This window comes from Pectinophora gossypiella, chromosome 6 (assembly GCF_024362695.1).
Source record: "Pectinophora gossypiella chromosome 6, ilPecGoss1.1, whole genome shotgun sequence".
Classification (NCBI taxonomy): domain Eukaryota; kingdom Metazoa; phylum Arthropoda; class Insecta; order Lepidoptera; family Gelechiidae; genus Pectinophora; species Pectinophora gossypiella.
Genome location: NC_065409.1, coordinates 10,213,401 through 10,231,857, shown reverse-complemented (window position 1 = coordinate 10,231,857; position 18,457 = coordinate 10,213,401). Strand labels below are relative to the sequence as shown.

At 39.1% G+C, this 18,457-nt stretch overlaps 1 protein-coding gene across 5 annotated transcripts in view; it reads right to left on the bottom strand.

The window, feature by feature from the left end:
- Positions 1-18,457, bottom strand: part of LOC126367607 (phosphatase and actin regulator 1) — a 58,263-nt gene that overhangs the window by 13,089 nt on the left and 26,717 nt on the right. For all 5 annotated transcript variants that reach the window (XM_050011212.1, XM_050011214.1, XM_050011213.1 and 2 more), the window contains one exon: positions 509-604. In XM_050011212.1, coding sequence (XP_049867169.1) covers positions 509-604 — 96 coding nt within the window. The remainder of the gene's footprint in view (positions 1-508; positions 605-18,457) is intronic.

Here is an 18,457-nt window from a genome sequence, read left to right as displayed (position 1 = left end):
TTTTCAACTTTGACACAAGTCGATTTTGATCAAGTTGAGATTCAACAAAGGAGATTTTAATTTTCAGTGGGCTTATCCAGCGTTCTGGTAACAGGCCTATTAGCATAATTGGATGATAGGCTCCGGACCATTACGGAGTCAGCGTTTTAATTTGCTGTAGAAGAAAGGCAGAGATAAAAATTGCGTAATTGTACTACGCAAAGGGCTCACGATGTGATTACCCAGCGCACGGCCCACGCGCTTTATATAATTTAGGTTGTTTTATTTCCAGATTTAAACCATAAAAATGTTTTAATTACGAATAACATAACGGATAGTGAAAGCTCAGTCAGTATATTGATATTTCGCGAAATACCCTGAACAAAATATATAATAGAGTCACTAACGCGCCAAGCTCATAAGCATGTAATATATAGATTTATGGTGGCGTAGCGTAGCCGTGATAATGTAGGGTAGGTAATGGATTCGATGGAAATATGATTGATGAGTAATAAGCGTAGATACTAACATATCCGCCGCGGCAGCTTGCCACCAGCCGTCAACGAGTTGGGTCGCTCCGGCCGTGCTAGCTCCCCACCGTTCTCCAATTTGTCTTTCTTTGGTTCTGGAAACAAAACATAATTCACGTAAGAATTAAATTCCAACTACTGGTTATTGAATCTATTCTAGGAACACTTCCCAAATTAACGCAAGAATGTGTTGACTAAACACAATCCATTCGTGGCTATTCTTAGTGAAATTCGACAAAACGAGGTATTATTACGTGTGCGGTATTTGTTTACACTTGCGGCTAGACTAGAAAACCTAATGGATTTTTGATCGAAAACTATTCCTACGTGTAACACTGTTAGAATTTATGAAGTTAGACAAATTAATGCACGTGAAACATTATACATTATGTTATGATGAAAAATGAATGAAAGTCTGAGTAAATATTTTTCTTGTAAGCTGTTAGTATAATGTGTATTTTTTTATGAACGCAGATCCCATGCGCAATTTATCAAAATTCATTACAATCTGCTCATATAAGCTTAACCATTTTTTACTTCCGCTGCAAAGCAATCAGTTTCAAAATAGTCATTAACTTTGCTGATAGTAGACATGAATCACCGACGCACGCGCGACAAAAACTGCTAGAAAATGTGAATGTTGCATAGCGTTACGTTTCCCGGCGGTCATCTGGAGATTACGCGGGTTGAAAAAACGCGGCAAGCATGCGGGAAGCGATGATGTATCACGTCAGAGCGACGTCGGGTTCTAATAATAGTGATAGACGGGTGACGGGCTAGCACGCGCCTCCATTCACCGCGGCACCTCGGCCTTGGCCGTATGGAACTGTTTAATGCATCCAGGATCTAAGGTCACTGGGTCATGCATGAACATTTGGATTTCGAGTCATTCCTGATGGGTGTTATCTGTCAATGTCGCTCTCGCTTTATGCTAACTTCAATCGCTCAACGTTGCAACTCCGTCCCACTTTTACTTCTATCACTATTTCCGACTCACGTGAACGAAATTGATAGCTTTGTGTGGGGGCGTCAATAGTGTATAGTATTATATTTTTATATCGGGACTTGCGTTCGCGTCTCGTCTACCTGAATGGAGCCAATACAATCGCGCATTGAAACAGAAAAAATGTCGGGATTCAATTTATTTGTATGTAGCTTCTTTGACAAATTCCAAGAACCTTTAATTTGTTGGTACATCATTGGAAAAAAATGTGTATCCGGACATGGATAAAAATAATCGTAATTCTATCTGGATATTCTTCAACCTCATTAGAAGATCCGACATCGGTTGGGCGGAATTTTCTTGAGAAATTTTTGCCTGCGGTTTCCGTCCGCAATTAGTGGACAGTTTGAAACCACACTTGATACTCGAGTTCTGGACCGTCCATGTGGAACATAAACATACGCACATCAATTATGGTCACATTCCAATGAAAAAAATCCGCTCCGTATCTCATACCATAAGATCAAGGACATATCAATTAAGCTTATACGAAAGGTACTTACTTAACTATAATGTATACCTTTAGTTATAAGAATATTAATTAACAATTTAATTTTGAAAATTAATAATTACAAAATTAATTATAATAAAACGTCAGATCATTAGTAGTTTTTGCTAGTCAGTAAATTCATCATACAACAATGGCGCATGTACATGACAGTCAAACCTACTCGCAAACACGCTCAGGACTCTGCTGGGGCTGGCCCGCACCCTGCGCACCGGGGATGTGCAGCGTAAACTCATTTTTTCAATATTCGCTTATCTAAATAAATCGTTATCATCGTTAGGTTATTATCGTTGTGTTGCCAGTACGTTCGGTGATTAACAGCAAAGTAAATCAGATGAGAGTCGGGAAACTTGGTGAGTGTTTGTATTTAATTTTGCTGGCTCGATAGGGACGTGGCGGGAAATCAACAAGGACGATTCGATCGGTCGTTATATGTACCTACGGTTACTGTAGGTGTATACTAATATTACCTACAAGAAAATCCAATAAACTCATACAAGTTAATATTTGTAGCTAATATCTAAGTGAGGCACGTATGTCTGTAACAACAGGCGGATTCCTCATACATAAACAATGGCTCAATCGCGCCAGGCGCCTGAAGCAATACTAGTGTAGCACCTGGCGGTACCAGGCTTGCCATTTTCATGACCCACTATTTCGATTACTCAAAGAAAATTGTGACACAGATTACCTACAAAAGCTCTTAGAGACATACTTACAAGAACCTAAAACGATTTTAACTTTACCCTACTTTACATATTCGAAGAAAGGTTCGTGTGGTTTAAAATAGGTATTTTGTATGTTATCAAAGAACAAATTGCGGCTTATCGTGTTCAATATAACCAAATAGGCACATAACACATCATGTCATGCCAGGGCCTAAAATCAAGCAATTTTAGTTACAAAATGACTGCTTGGTACTTAGTTCAAACAATTCCTGTTGAGGTGGAACTTCGAACTATTTCACAGAGAACACTTCAAGCGGAAAATATGGAGTGTATAACTGCTGACTTTCCGTTCTGCCCTGCGGGAGACTGCGGTTTTAAATTGCTGTAAGCAGGGCAAATTCTTATTATTCTTCTGTAATTTTTCTCCAGTTTTTTGCTCTGCCAAGGTTTTACAATTTTTCTGTACATTATTCGATGTTGTACTCGTATGTTTTATGATAGCTGACCCAGAAAAAAAATCTTTATACAGCCGACTTTTGATAGCTCACCGCTCATTGCCTCTGAAAATAAATGTTATTCATACGTTTCAGTACTCGAAAACGCTCGATAAGATCACCAAAAGAATAACATAACCAAAAATTCGCTCATTCAATCGAGTATAAGAGTGATTCAGGTCTGAAGGGAGGCTGTACAAAGAAATCTTAAGTGGGTCGTGTTGACTTTGGTAATAAATTATCATAGTGGTTATATAGGCGCGGGTTGGTTTTGCGGTGTTTATTCAACAGGCTGAAGCGGTCGGGCGCGAGGTGCGCGGGCGCGGGCGGGGCCGCGATCGATGCGATCGCCCTTGGCCGGACCACAGTCGCTGAGGACGTCCCTTGCTGCAGCGTTACATAATGACAGCCTCCGGCACGTGGCCTTCCGCTGCCGATACTTCCTATTGACCTTCCTAATCAGATTCCTCGTTGTATTCAATTAAATTAGGTATCTACGCAGACTACTAAGCATTGATCGAACTGCTTAATTAAAAGCGCGCAGTACTCGAGTTTTGCCGTAAATGCCGTACCTAACGAAGTTTTTAAACTGAAAAGTTACATAAACATTGTAGCGGAGAGAAAAGTCATTAGCGACAGAAAAATTATAGGTAATTAAAATTTTCAAAGCGAGTTGTAAATCATCGGTTATGTTTTGCTAGAAGGCCGTGGAAGTGTGCGTGATGACGTAACGAGCGAGTTATGCCAATAACGCGAAGGATAGAGCACCATTAATAGCCGGCGCACAATGTCAAGAGTACGCTACGAGATGAACACGCCGACATCGACACTGTGACACGCGCCCACTCGCCTTCCCGATTATTTCCGCTTTTTATACACTACTGGTAAAATGATAATCGTACACTAATTTGCTACGATTCAGATCTCTCCTGTTTTTATTACCACGCGATGACGTTCCGCTTTCATTTTGAGAAATTGAGTAGGAGTAAGATATCTATTGATAGTTCACGCAACGTGAAAATAAATACGTACAAACAGCTCTTTGCAAATAGTCAATTTTAATTTCGAGAAATAAGTAGGTATTACACTATATCTTAACTGAGCTATATACGCGTTTGCTTCTCGTCATTTGCGACACGAGCCACAGAAACAAATCCCGATAAAAATAAATCGAGTGCGACAAAAACCAAAAACATCACTGACGCATCAGGTATTTGGCCTGTTTACATATGTTATCTACCTAATATCAGTGTTTTGGGAATCATTACCCATACACATTTATACTGGCTCGAGGTGTTTTTGTCACAGAATTATTACTTTAGTAAGGAATCTTTCGGAGAGGGCAAATATTTACCACAAGACGAGCGGACGTGTGTTGCCACTTCAAAGGGACCGGATTACCTTTACCTCTCTCTGTACAAAACTTATTTAACATGACGTTACATAGCGAAGGTATAAATCCTAAGTACCTGCGCAGCATCTATTGTAAAATATAATAGGGCAATTATAATTTCTCATATAAGTGAGAGTGTTTTCCAAGTATAACTCGATAAATCATTTCAAAAGACCTTTTCTGATTACATGAGGTCGCTGCTCGATAAATCCCCCAGCGCCGGTTTGACACACGCGCTTTTCTTGTAATAGAATATTTAATGGATGTGACGTGTCATTTAGGATAACTAATGGTCAAAAAAATATGAGATAACGAAGAGAAAAAATGACAATGAAATTAGTGAAGCGAGTAAAGTAGGTCGCGGAACATTATAGCTCGTGAGAATCGGTAAGTATTTGCGTGCGAGAAAACATTCGCGACAAGTTTGCGACAGTGACGAAAGGCACGTGGGCGGGCGAGCGAAAACATCGCCAGTTAATAGAACAATAACTCTACAGCTCTCAGTTTGACGGCGTCGCCATTTCACTCGAATGCTTTCCAAACGCTTTACACGCATGTTTCATGATCGTGACTGCCGGCATTGAAAACTTAAATCAATGAACAGATATCAATGAATCGCTCTGGTATATATGTCAAAACTGCATAGAGGTAAAACTAAAAATAGAAAAATCCGCAAAAACGGTTTCACAAACAATAGTAAAAGTGAACACACCTGTCATAAACGTGCGATTAGCTCCAGCTAGCAGCTACAACACGTGTTCTTTACAATTCACAACGTAAACGCTGCACTGTGTTATTGTTACGATCCAATACAAACATGATTCATTACATTCGACTAATGGGCGTTTTGCGTTTTGAGCTCGCATCGACGTATAAGTGTTTCAAGTAAAGTACAAACTAACACAATGAAATACAATTTAGTGCCGTATTTATCATTCATTACTTGAAAACATATTGGAATAAGCCAGCTAGCACTTGTATTTCACGTGACTCCGCTTCGTGTTGCAAACCGATCGGTATTCGAAGCTAAAGGCCAGATCGACCTAATTAATCTGGTGATTTATTTAGAAAACAGTGAATCAAACATAGCGGTTGGCCAGAAATATCTCAAGTGTCTCGTCGGTCATCCTTGCCCTAGAAACGCTGGGCACTGGCGAATATAAAGCGCGGTGAAACCTTACACTTAGTAATAAAATAAGACATCAAAGATAAATTAAGTGACAGGAAGGAAAGTGGATGAGACGTTTGCTCTATTTATTTAATCTAAATTACTCATGGTGATAGTAGTGACATCAACCGACTTACTCGCTATGTACAGTCATGAGCAATATAATGTACCCACTTTAGGACTCTGTCGCACTAACATATTTGACATTTAGTGAGACTTACAGTTCAATTTGTCAAAAAAGTTAATGTGACATGGTACCAAAGTGTATACATATTAATGCTCGTGACCGTACGAGTTGTAAGTAACTTCTAAATACTTCTAAAGCATAAGAATGAGCAGAAATTTTACAAAGAGAAAACTGTAAACCATTTGAAATTTGTTTTCCCTCAGTAATGGAAGTGAAACAAGATAATGAAATGAGAGCGATCAGACAACGTGACCATCGGAAGGGTACAGAAAGTTAGAACAAAGCGTGGAGGATGGTGGCGGAGGCAGGGTGCCGGGAGTCGGGAGCCGGGAGGTGCACCGGAAGCGGCGGGTCAAGGGCGCGACCGCGACACGGACAGTTCTGCCGGGGCGCAGCCTTCCACATTCCCCGGATTACCGGAGCTTTCATTAAACTGTAAAGAGCTGTATGAACACATATTCTGCATCATGTTTCTGTCTGTTTCAGACTTTTTCTAAAATATGTTACAATGTAAAGTACCAACAGTTTCTATTGCAAAATTGTTCACATGCTTATAATCGTATCATGATATAAGAGATCTCTATACTAACATCGTAGAATTAAGCAATTAGTCAAACTTACGAAGATTATGTCAATTTATTATTAGTTTATTATGTGAGTAATTGTAAGTATATACGCGTCTACGGGCAAATATTGAACAATCTTATCAAATTGGGCTTTGATAATAATCGAAATTTGTTCTGCGTGTACGCTTCATTCTTAAAGAACGCGCTTTTCTTCTGGTAAAAATTTCACTCGAGGCCGTTTAGCGCCGGATGATCTCAATTATTGTTTGGAATGTTGGTGATGGACGTTCATGAGGGCAATTAAAATGGCGCAGCACTTAGAACGACACCGTCGCATAAGCAAGCCGCAAATAGTAGCGCAAGGCCGCGCGACGCTGCCGCCGCCGGCGCCTTCTCGCCGTAATTTATTGACGACGTGCGTGCGCGCACCCCGGCTTCCTCGCAAACATCCGCTCATCCTGACGCTTCTCAATTCGCGATGAAATAAAAGACATCAATGGAGCGCCACTGACTCGTTTATAGCTCTATAAATGCGCGATAAGTAATAAATTCAGATAATATTAGCTTTCCGTTTGTACTCTATCTTGCTGAATTGCTTAGGCAATTAAAGAACTTAGAGTCTTTTTAAGTTATTTATCAATGTCCATCCAGTCCATCACGTCAGGACGGTCGCTACAAAATTAATAGTCTCTCTTGGAAGCTACTGTCTCACTAAGTAATCTAATGTTGAAGTTTGAGTGAACAAAGCGAGTTGTGTTGCGGCAATAATTAATTTATGTATCAGAAACAACTCGTGGGTCCCAGTAGGAAAATGTAAGTGAATAACTTGTTAAGTAAACTTGTGAACTTGAGCACAATGTAGTGCACACAAGGAGCTCGGTGATACATTATGCTGGAGTTATGAAAGGCGTGGGCGGATAATCCTTACCGCACCCCGGGTCCCGCTGAATTTGTTATTTTCACGAAACCAAACAGAATCCTAAATTTCCCACTTTCCCTTTAATGTTATTTTAATAAATTACTTTTTACGCAGGTGTTCAATGTTATTGTAATCAACAATTTATTCAGGAATACTTCAGTTTCAAATAGGTAAATGGAGAGAAAAAAATATTTTTCTATTTAACACAATTGAATAAATATTGTAATTAAAGTAAAAGAAATATTAATTATTCTTAATTGGTTTCCTTTCGAATTTAAATTAATAATAAGTACTTACCTACGTTTAATTAAAAGATTATGAATAAAATTTAACATTTGTGGGAGTTATTGTTATACAAGTAAAAGAGGGGATCAAATGAAGTCGCTCGCGCAATTACTGCTGTATAAGAGTTTATTTGGACGGGACTCGACTGTACTTGTTGAGCGTGCGATCTTTCTGCATTGCAGCTGTTATGGCCGAACTATAATAAAGTAGGAGTATAAAATCTGCGGGCTAGAACTTGCAAAATATTAATGCTAGACTGCAGCAATATACTCATGTAAAGTAACAATTATAACTATAATAACACTCTTTTGTTGGTGTATACAGACATAAGTAATGGCATAAATACGTTATTGCAGTCAGCTTACAACAAATTGGATAAACGTAAACCACGTTATACTTTAACCAATTACCTACTTATATTTAACGGCGCCATGATTCATCAACATATAATGCGCGTGGTACGTATTTTTATTTACTGTAACATTTTCTGCTGACTTATTGTTTTCCAAGCTTAAAACTTTTCGCCCAAACGATAAGGGCAAAATAGAGTAGGGTTAAACGCCTTTCGTGGGAAACAGCTGGCGATGAATTATTTATGATAAGATAATATCTTCGTTGAGTATTCCATGTCGACGTGAAAATGGTTTCAAACTTCGAACAGTATTAATAATTAACAGGTACCTAAATGAAACGAGGACGCCTGAACGAGAGATAAGAATAAAATATATTGAATGGTACGTATTTTTGCAAAGAATTTCATAAAAGCCAATTGGTGCCTAAGGAATTGTACGATGAAAAATAAATTGTGAATTATTTTCAGCAGTCACCGAACTAGGTTTTCAGGTCAATTTGAAACATATTTCTACAGGATTTCTCTTTTTTTTAAGTTTTAGGCAGAAGAAACATTAATCAACAAAATCAAAAGCATACAATATTATTATTGTTGTTCATATTACATAACTAATCTGGTGAATGCCCAGTGTGATATAGTAAACGAAATAACTATGCGAGTTACGATAGAAATACGTACTATTCTGAATCAGTGCATGCTAAAATATTATCTGCTTTGATGTGTGAACGTTTAACTACCATTTGGAGGTGACGGTCATAAAAACGTCAGTTCCTGTCTTAAATGCATAAATATTAAAAAGTTTAATGTAGAAAATAGAGTTCAGTCTGTCAAATTCGTCATACATAAAGAGCTTTAAAATAAGCCAAACTTAAGTTATGAAGAGAAGTTTGAAGACTTACAAGTTTTAGCAATAGAGAGAAGTTGCGAACATAAAATGAGAGAGATGAGCGAACGCGGTGATGGAGCGTGGCTGGTGGCGTGACATTGACATTGCGTATGCGAGTGCGGGGCGAACGGCCGCTGCAGCGGGTGCAAGTGCATCAGGGGTACCGTTGTTGCGCGCGAACAGCGTGAGGTTGTGTTGGTGCCGCGGGACGGGGGACTTGCGGCGCACGTAGTATTGGTCGTGGCGCTGCGGCGGCGGCGGCGGCACGAAGGGCGGCGGCGGCGGCAGGCGCGCGGGCCGCCGTCTGGCGCCGCCGGCGAACGCGTCCATGGCGGCGAGCGTGCCGACGTCGCTCATCTCGCGCCGCGCTCGCTGGAAGACTGCGGCCGCGATCGTTACCGCCCGCTCCGCCGCCGCCGCCGCCCGCGCCGCGCGCGCTCTTCGATCGCCGCCCGCCCTCCGCCAGAAGCGAGCGAACCGCACGCCCGCCTACGTGCCGCCCCGCTTTGTTTTGAATTTTTAATTTATCGCCATTCATCTAGCACGGTTGCAACTTGGAAACTAGCACTGAAGTTTCCAGTTCAATGACCTTTACATATCATTTAATTTAATAATGTAAGTTCGTATCAAAAGGCGTCAGTCACGTAACTATGCGGTTCAGCAATTTATCAATATTATGTTCAATTTTATTAGACATGTGTCAGCTTATAATATCGTTAACCGATCTCCGTAAACCTTCTGCCCCAGACGACAATATATCAAACTTGGACATTCGAATACCTACATATTATGAAAAAATATTTTCCTTTATCTAAAAGTCTCTGTGTCGAGTGGAGGCGTTACGTGAGACAGATCAATGACCTCGCCAATCGTCCTTGATTATTATCCAAGGGCGTACAGCTCTGCGTCCTTGGACCAGCGACAGAGCGCCTCTCTTCCCGTGTATATTTCACACTTTATTGGTTTCGAACTGGAGCTCCCTCATTGGTGGTAATTCCATCGGTTTTAGATAGAGCTCGTAAACTAGAGGCTATCATCCCCCGGGTGCGATTAAACCGAAGTGATCCGAGAGCCGTAACTGCGGTGTCAGAAGCAGGGATCGGCGTATTAGCTCCTAATAAACCCACTTTGCGGACACGAATTACTTATATTACATAGGTAAAATCTCATCTAAAATCTACAACAAACTTACTTAGATTTCTTAGACGTGCAAATATGCATTAAATTAGTAAATTGTATAGGTCTATGTGTAATCGTTGTAGGTATAACAACAGAAACTGACTTTACAAAAAGCAATTACATATCATTGTAATCTTTCGAGACAATCTTATTACAAAAAAGAATAAGAGATTGTTTTTTCAAAGCAAACAATTTTAATTAAAGTTTGTGCAATTTTGATATTCCTGTGTAAACGTAATCCTGCGTGGGTGGTTATAAGAGCGGCAGCAGTTTGAACAAACGTCATCCTCCCACGCGTTTTGTGCTTATTCTCTTTCAGTCTGCAGTCTCATGACGCAAGCAGGTGCAGTCACAAGTGCATATTGTTTCGAGCTCATCCTTTATTTATTATTCTCATCATGTAAGCACATATTTCATGTGAACGTAATACGAGCTGTAAAGTGCCAGACTACCACAAAACCCTTTTTCGCTCGGATGGACGCAATAGAAAGCCTTTAAGGATTATTTTTGGCTGCTTCGCCCCAGGTTATTTTTTGTAGCGCCCTTTCTTGGCTGCCATCAAAAAAGTCAAAAGGTAGGTAAATATTCGTAAAAGCTCTGTGACATTCAGCTATTTTTTGCACCAAAGAAAACATTCATTTTGTAAGTACTTTTTCTATTCTGAAGTCGTTTAAAATTTTTATTCTCAATTCGTAGTCATTTAAATACTTCGTAAGATTTTTCACGACTAAAAAATATTATCTTTAAATGACTATAATACATCTAAATTTATAAATTTTAGTCATTATTGCTTCCACAAAATATTTTGTTGGAAAAATACATTTATTTCCTTCCCTAAACCGCTCTGCTTGTGTGTAGGGGAAACGATTTAAATCAGAAACGAAATTATTCTCAATTAGTTCTCCAATTTCGGACATTATATTTGACACGCAAACTTTTTCTTTTCTTGAAACCACGAGTATTTAATTGTATTGTATTTAACTCCAGGAAAACAGGAAACCTAAAGCAATTCTCTAAATATGTACTGAACTTGAGTACAATGACATAATTAAAATTGTTTGGCCATTATGAATTTATTGATTATTTGCGAAATATTATAATGTCCACAAACTACAAAAAACTCAAACCAACTTCTTAAAAAATGCACCTCAAACTAAGATGTTGAAGAGGTGATAGGGACATGTCCCCTTTGAATAGTGACAAACTTCAGTGTTTGCGCGTGAGATGGAGGTGTCAAAATAGTAGCATTGCAAGAAATTGTTCCTAGACGATCGATTTCGCTCAGACTGTTGTACGCAGCGTTCAAACGCGTTTATAATAATCATCACAAAAAGATAAGCCTGTTTATCAGTCCACATATGCGCAAATAAACTTAGCATAGGATAACTGCCGGATGTTTCTCACATACGGTTGTACGTAACATCCTTCCCGGGAATCAATATGCGGTGGATAACTCCCAAATGGCGTATTAATTCACTTGCATTTCCGAGCTATTTCGGTGAAAACGTTAAGTGCAGTTTATTAATCTATTGGTTAGCAATATCGTTAGTGTATGTAGCAAATTTGAATTGGGATTTGAAAACACTTACGAGAGGAGTTTTAGAGATTCAATAATTCAACAAGAAAAATTAAAACAAGCAGATACCAAACAAGAAGAAAGATAGTGGGGGAGTTTTGTTTCGAGAAAAGTATGTCATACTACTTATCCTGGTGGGACATGGGCGTTAGTTTATGTAACTGACTCATGCCTGTACTTTTATAATTAACTAGCCTATAAGCTGTTCATGACAAAAAAGTGTATGATTGGTCATGACCAAACCCCATGCATTGAACAGGAAACGGGGGTGGCATGACCAGAAAATTAAGTTTAGGTCTAGTATTAGCATGTTGCCCAGAATTCTGACGCGACGACGACGCGACAAATGGCTTTGACTTTAAAGTCCAAGTCAAAAAAGTCTTTATTCAGTTGGTAACAATTTTCATATATAAGTATATCTTTTTTATCGAACGTCTCATCCGCCAAGTACTGCAGCTCCTCATACTGTATTCATATAGCCGAGGAAAAGTAGCTACAAGGAAATCCTCGGCACAGAGCCCTAAATGAGATACGCGATAAAAAAAACAGATCTCTTAGCTGGACTGAGAAGCCCCATGTCGATACGTAATTCTGAGACAACATATAAATTCGCTAATAATTCCGAGCTATCAATGAAAGTATTAATAGATATTTACTTATTTGTTTGTTGATATCAACAGCGTTACTTTACTAACGACCGTTCTAATGGAAAATACGGGTTTTATGACGATATCGGTAGAATTTCAACGAGTTTAGCTTGGCCTCTTGTTGTACTATTTTTTTTATTTTTCAAAGAATGTAAAAGGAAAAATGGTCACTTTTCCATTAAGAATGCTGAAGATTTACTTTTAATAAAAATGTAAAGGACAGGTTTATTTATTTATCTATTTATTATGGTGTATCAACAGCAGTACACACATAAACACACACGGAAAAGTTCCGGTATGCCTGCCAATTATAGACGCACACAACACTTACTAAAATAATAATAAAAAGTAGAAACTAAAGTTAACAAATTAAAAAAAACAATAATTGAAAATAAAATTTAAAATCATAGATCGTGTAAACTTCAGGTCAGTTAATAAAGCCTGTCTTCTACCCATAAGTATATACCATGTATGGTGATTTCGATTGCAATATTTAATCATTTGTGATAAGGTGTAAGTTCGTGCCCTAGCTAGAGGTTAGCTATTTTGGGAATATGATAGTAGACAGGAACCGCTTTGTGAGATGAGTGAAATATAATGTGAAACGCGTCATTTATGAAGCTATGAAGTTAAAATATCGTACGTTATTTTAAGAAATCAGTCCATAGGCATTTTGAAAGTGCGTTCACTCCATATCGTCGCTTTCCATCAAGCGTGATTAAAATCAAGAGCAAATCCATTTACAATAAATAATTAAAAAAAAACCATGCTCTACGGCCTAGCGTTCAATCTTCAAAGAACAATAGGGTAAAATATTTAATTTTTAAACGCAATCACTTTGTTTTCTTTATTCAATCACTTTGTTTTCTTTATTTTCTGAAAACTCGTTACCTAAAGCATTGCCGAGAGCAATTTTTATTCAGAGAAAGTTTAAATTGCTGCGTCAAACTGACGAAGTGTCATCTCCTATAATATATTACAGATCCTAGAGTTTCAATTTAAGAATATTCTCGAACTTTTTTTATGTTGTCAAGTTTAATGCTGGAAAATAATGAAAAACTTTCTTCTCGGCCGTCACCGTAATTAATTTAATCATAATTTATCGAAAATATTATTTTATCAGACGCGAACCATTTATCGCCACTTATGTTGTTGTGTCCACGAGGCATAAGTAGACATAAAATATTATATAGTTTGTGGCATAAAGTTTATATTATGTCATAAAATCAAGACCTTGTGCTTACGGCAGCTGCTTTGTTTGCGAAATATTCTCATGGTCTCATTTTACTTAACGCTTGTATTAGTCCGCGTATATCTCTATGTGCAGCTTCCATCAGATTCGTTAGGGCCCCAAGATGATCAGATTGACCAAACTGCTGACAGCTACAGGTCCGTCTGCTGTAGTTGTAACAGTGCAGAGCCGGATTCGAGAAGTTATTTATAACACATAACATAAGCTCACGACTACATCAAATTGCAGTAGTCAGAGGTACATCCATCACAAGATGAACTAAGTACACCTCACGGAGCTTTCTATTGCGTTATTTATTCTTGGAGTTAATTCTATGTGTGAGTGGTTATGTTTGTATAGAAGCGTACCTCTAAGGCAGGCACAGCCCATGATGTAGCCCATGACAGAGACCCGCGGCTGCGGCGCTTGCGGCACCCGCCGGCGGGCCGGGGCGGTGGGCGCGCCCGGGATCATCCACCGGCGCGCCGCCCGGCGCCCATCATACCCTCGCCGCGCCCACACCCACCACACATCTCCCCCGTAAACACATTTTGATTCCAAGATCCTCTTCTATTTTCAAATCCCCCTTTATCATCCCGTAACAGCTACTCAACTACACCAAAGTTCACGACACAATGTCATATAGGTACTGATTAAGGCACACTGTTTTATTGCTTTCGTAATTAGAAGGCCAACTGAAATGGTATTTATTACACCGCTGAACCATTTATGTGGGTTTACTTTCACTTGTTCGGGTCATTAGTAACTTCAAAGTTAATTTTATGACCTTTGTTTACCTATATCAAATAATAGAGTAGTTATTAAAAGTACTCTTTAACGCGACATTAACCAAAAATAACCTCGCTGAATGATAAATATAAGTGACAACGTTAAACGCGAGCATTTAAACTTCCAGCGGAAACTACTTTTACTTCACTTCATCATCGCCTAATGAATTTCGGGCCGTTCAGTTTAATCAGTATAGAGGTTACTGATGGCCAAAGGCGAGGCTAAAACCCATTAAAAAAGAAAAAGAAATGAGGTGTTTGCATTGTTTGGAATATGAATAGTGTTGTGGGCCGGCGTTGCAGCGGCCGCGATCGCGTGCCGGCGTCGCGGATCGATACGCCGCACATTCGCGCCTCGCTCGCAACCATAACTACCACACGTCGATACACCTGCCCGCACCAATATGTTCACTTCCCAGCCCTAACACGATATCACCCCGACTATCCAACCTATTCAATCAACTATAACTAAACAACGGAAGATCATTCGTCACAAAACTGTTGGCCTAGATCTCTGCCGCAGAACGAACTCTCCCACATACATCACTCGTAACTATCGATCATAATGCAGTTCTGTATGACATAATACATACTTATTCTGCTTATTCCATGCTAACGTTAGTCGTCCGATATATTATGGAACATAAACAAACACGTCACATTCGCTAACGAGAGTCACTGTGCCGGATTAGTTTTATGTTGCTGGTTTGTTGTGGGGGTTTAATCGGGTGGTCGTTTTGGTGGTTTCGGCCGGAGACAGGGTACGTGAAGGTTGGTGATTTGACAGGTGGTTATGTGTGGGGCGAGTGAGGTTATCGTGGTCGCGTGTGCGGCGGTGGTGCGGTGCGGCGGCGGCCGGACGCAGGCGGGCGAGCACTGAGGCGCGCGCCGCCAGCGCCGCCCTCCCCGCCCGCGCCGCGGCACAAGCTCTCACTCCCGACTTAGGATACCTATATCTTCGCCAGCCGATCTAGACTTCCAGACCCCCGGCCGCGAACCCGCTCGTTCGGCTTTTACGCCCGTTTCGGTCGATATTATTATTCATGAGTCAACATTGGTGCTAATTCCTGTAAATACCATCTAATTTTATTTTAGGTTATATCTGTCATTTTCTTATCCGCCGAAAAGGAAAGGGACGGGTAATCGACAAGCATAAAATTTATGGAACACACGTCAATTTTAAGCACAAATCTAAAACAACCGTCTAAAAATTCGCCCGGGTTATTCATTTATTTACTCATTCTTCCTAAAATTAAGAGCTGTCAATCATCCATCCCTTTCCTTTTCGGCGGATAAGAAAATGACAGGTATAACTTAAAGTAAAATTAAGAGATGTCTGCAGGAATCGGGGCCATTGACAACGAATCTATTCAGTTACGAGATACGTGTACGTTTAAAAACTCGTCAAATGATTGAGGAATTAATTACCGTATAGAGATGGCAAATGGCGTGACTATTACGTACTCTTTGATAGCAGATCACGTGTTTAATCTAGCTTCTTTATCAGGAATCCTAATTATGTAAAGTTCTACTTTATACAAGCACAATTTATACTACCCGATCTAAACAAACACTGTAATTGACAAATTCTAGCAAATTATAGCGATGATTACATCAACTTTATCAATTTAGGTTGATTATATCTATACTGAATTTAATACCGATAAACATTAAACGGAAATATTCTATTTCACTGATTAGAATGCGTATCAATAAAACGATAAGGTACTAATAAATATAATATATTATGTGATATAATTTGATTGGCATTGTATATTTTCAATTAAATTTCACTAATATTTTTTTATGTCAGTTTCATACAAAAGACATCAACGGGAGCATGCGTTCTATAAATATGATTTAGTATCACGAAGAATTTTCTTTTTAATTTTTGATTGTTCTTGGGTCGAATCTCGGCTCGGGCTCTAAACCACTGAATATGAGTTTGAACTCAAGTTTGGATCATAGATAAATTGGTATCACGTGGTTGGCAAGATTGATGTCCAGTTAATAGCAATGGACTCGAGCCCTTGACTTAAACATAGCTGGCGAGGAGGGGGGGGGGCGGTTTATATATACGAGTACTACACATCTCTGCCTACCCTTCGGGGATACAGCGTATTATAATTATGTTCTATTATTGTTTTAAGTCGGTAAAAACAACAACAAAACAAATCATTTACGAATAAAAATCACGTTATATTTATGGTAATAAAAGCACTTTTCCTCTACATTCATTCATATTCCCCTAAACATTACCTAAATGGGGCTGTTTAGCATATTCCCCATTGGTGCGACACGTCATCACGTCGAGTTACCGCATGGATGACGTCACTGGCGGTTGGCAGTTGGCTACTGGTTACTGGCTATCGAAGGGTCAACGGTCTGAGGCCAGGATGTCGCTAATTCTCTACACGCGCCGCTCCTTTCACATACAGACCCGTACATCGGGCCTAAATGCTAGGCGCAGACAGTTACATACGGACGTACTTAAAGTCATGCGTATATCCCCTATTGGATCACGCTAAACAAAAAAAAATCGACAATACTAAAAGGAACCTAAAATCACGCACGCCGGTTCCGAATAGATGGCCTTCTTCTAAGGACTTCTCCAAAACGTCCAATCAGTTTCTTGCAAAGTAATAAATTAACTAACTGGTTGCACTTAAGACCTGATTACATTTCGTTTCTGTAATAGACCAAAACACCTACAAAAACAAAGAAAAAATATGTCAACTAATGGTTCATAATTTCACCACTGTTTACAAATAATTCGCTGGGCTCAGTGACTGCACTTTTGCTCTTTGAATGCTCCTTCTAACTCTACCTCTGCCAGCCCTACCAACAACCTTCGCCTTATATACCGCTTTCGTAATCATATTATCCTTCATCTGCTCTACGTGTCCAAACCAACTTAACATTCCCTTCTCAATCTTAGTCACTATATCATCTTTCACATCACATTTCTCTTTTATCACACTGTTTCTTACTCTATTAACACCGCAAATGCTACGCCACGACCTCATTTCTACGGCATTAATCCTACTTTCATGCTTACCCCGGTGGGAAATAGGCATAAGTTTATGTATTATATAGAAATGTTATCTCAAAATTGATGATCTTACGTTTAATACAGATAAGAAACTTAGGTATGTAAACAATCTGAGGGACATAATGATAACGAGGCAGAACTAGTTAAAAGTCATGGACAGTTGTAAATAAAAAAAGTCTACAGCAAATATTTAACTACAACCTTGCGTTAAACTACGAGTAACACGTCGCCTCGTGCAAACTAAAAATACTTTGTAATTTAGCATCACTATACTTGCTGTTTTTATGTTTCATAACTTTGTTTTGCTCATTACATTACACTACATTTGTTGCTGGCAACACAGGTATAAAATATTAAATTGGAACATTTTTATATATGGCAATTATAATCGAAATGAATCCCCCGCCCGCCATTTCCCGCGTACAAGTAGCCAAAGAAGAACAAAACTGGTATTTGGCCAGAGGAAGAACCCTCGTCCTCTCACACCCCACTACAGTCCGCTAGAAGAACCGAACAGCATTATTGTATTCTAGAGATAAAGGAAAACTGGGAAAGAACAAATTCGATTTGAGTCAAAAAGATGGGTAATCACCCATCTTTTAGAAAGATAAATTTTTGTTTAGCAATAAGGATGCCGATTGTACCTATTCTGTCTCTTATGTATTTGTCTTATTTGGTATGTTTATCTTTGTGTAATAAAGTGTTTTGTATCATTTACTACATTTCTTTTCCAGTAGATAGGAACGTCTTATTTTCGAGATTAGACTTTGGCAAAGTTCAGTAAATATTTTAATAATTTGATACATTTTCACTTACATATTAATCAGTTATCTTGCGTAGAAAACGCTGAGATTTTCTTAGAAATGACTCAGTGATCAGCGCGTAACGGTCCTTATGAAAGTCTAATCCCAATGACGTATATAAACATGAGATCACGAGATCGATTAATCTAGCACTATGTTGGAAATTAATAAACATACTATTCGTGTTGTAATACATATTTATGTTTCACTTTAGCTAATTGTCCGATTTATCGATCATTTACG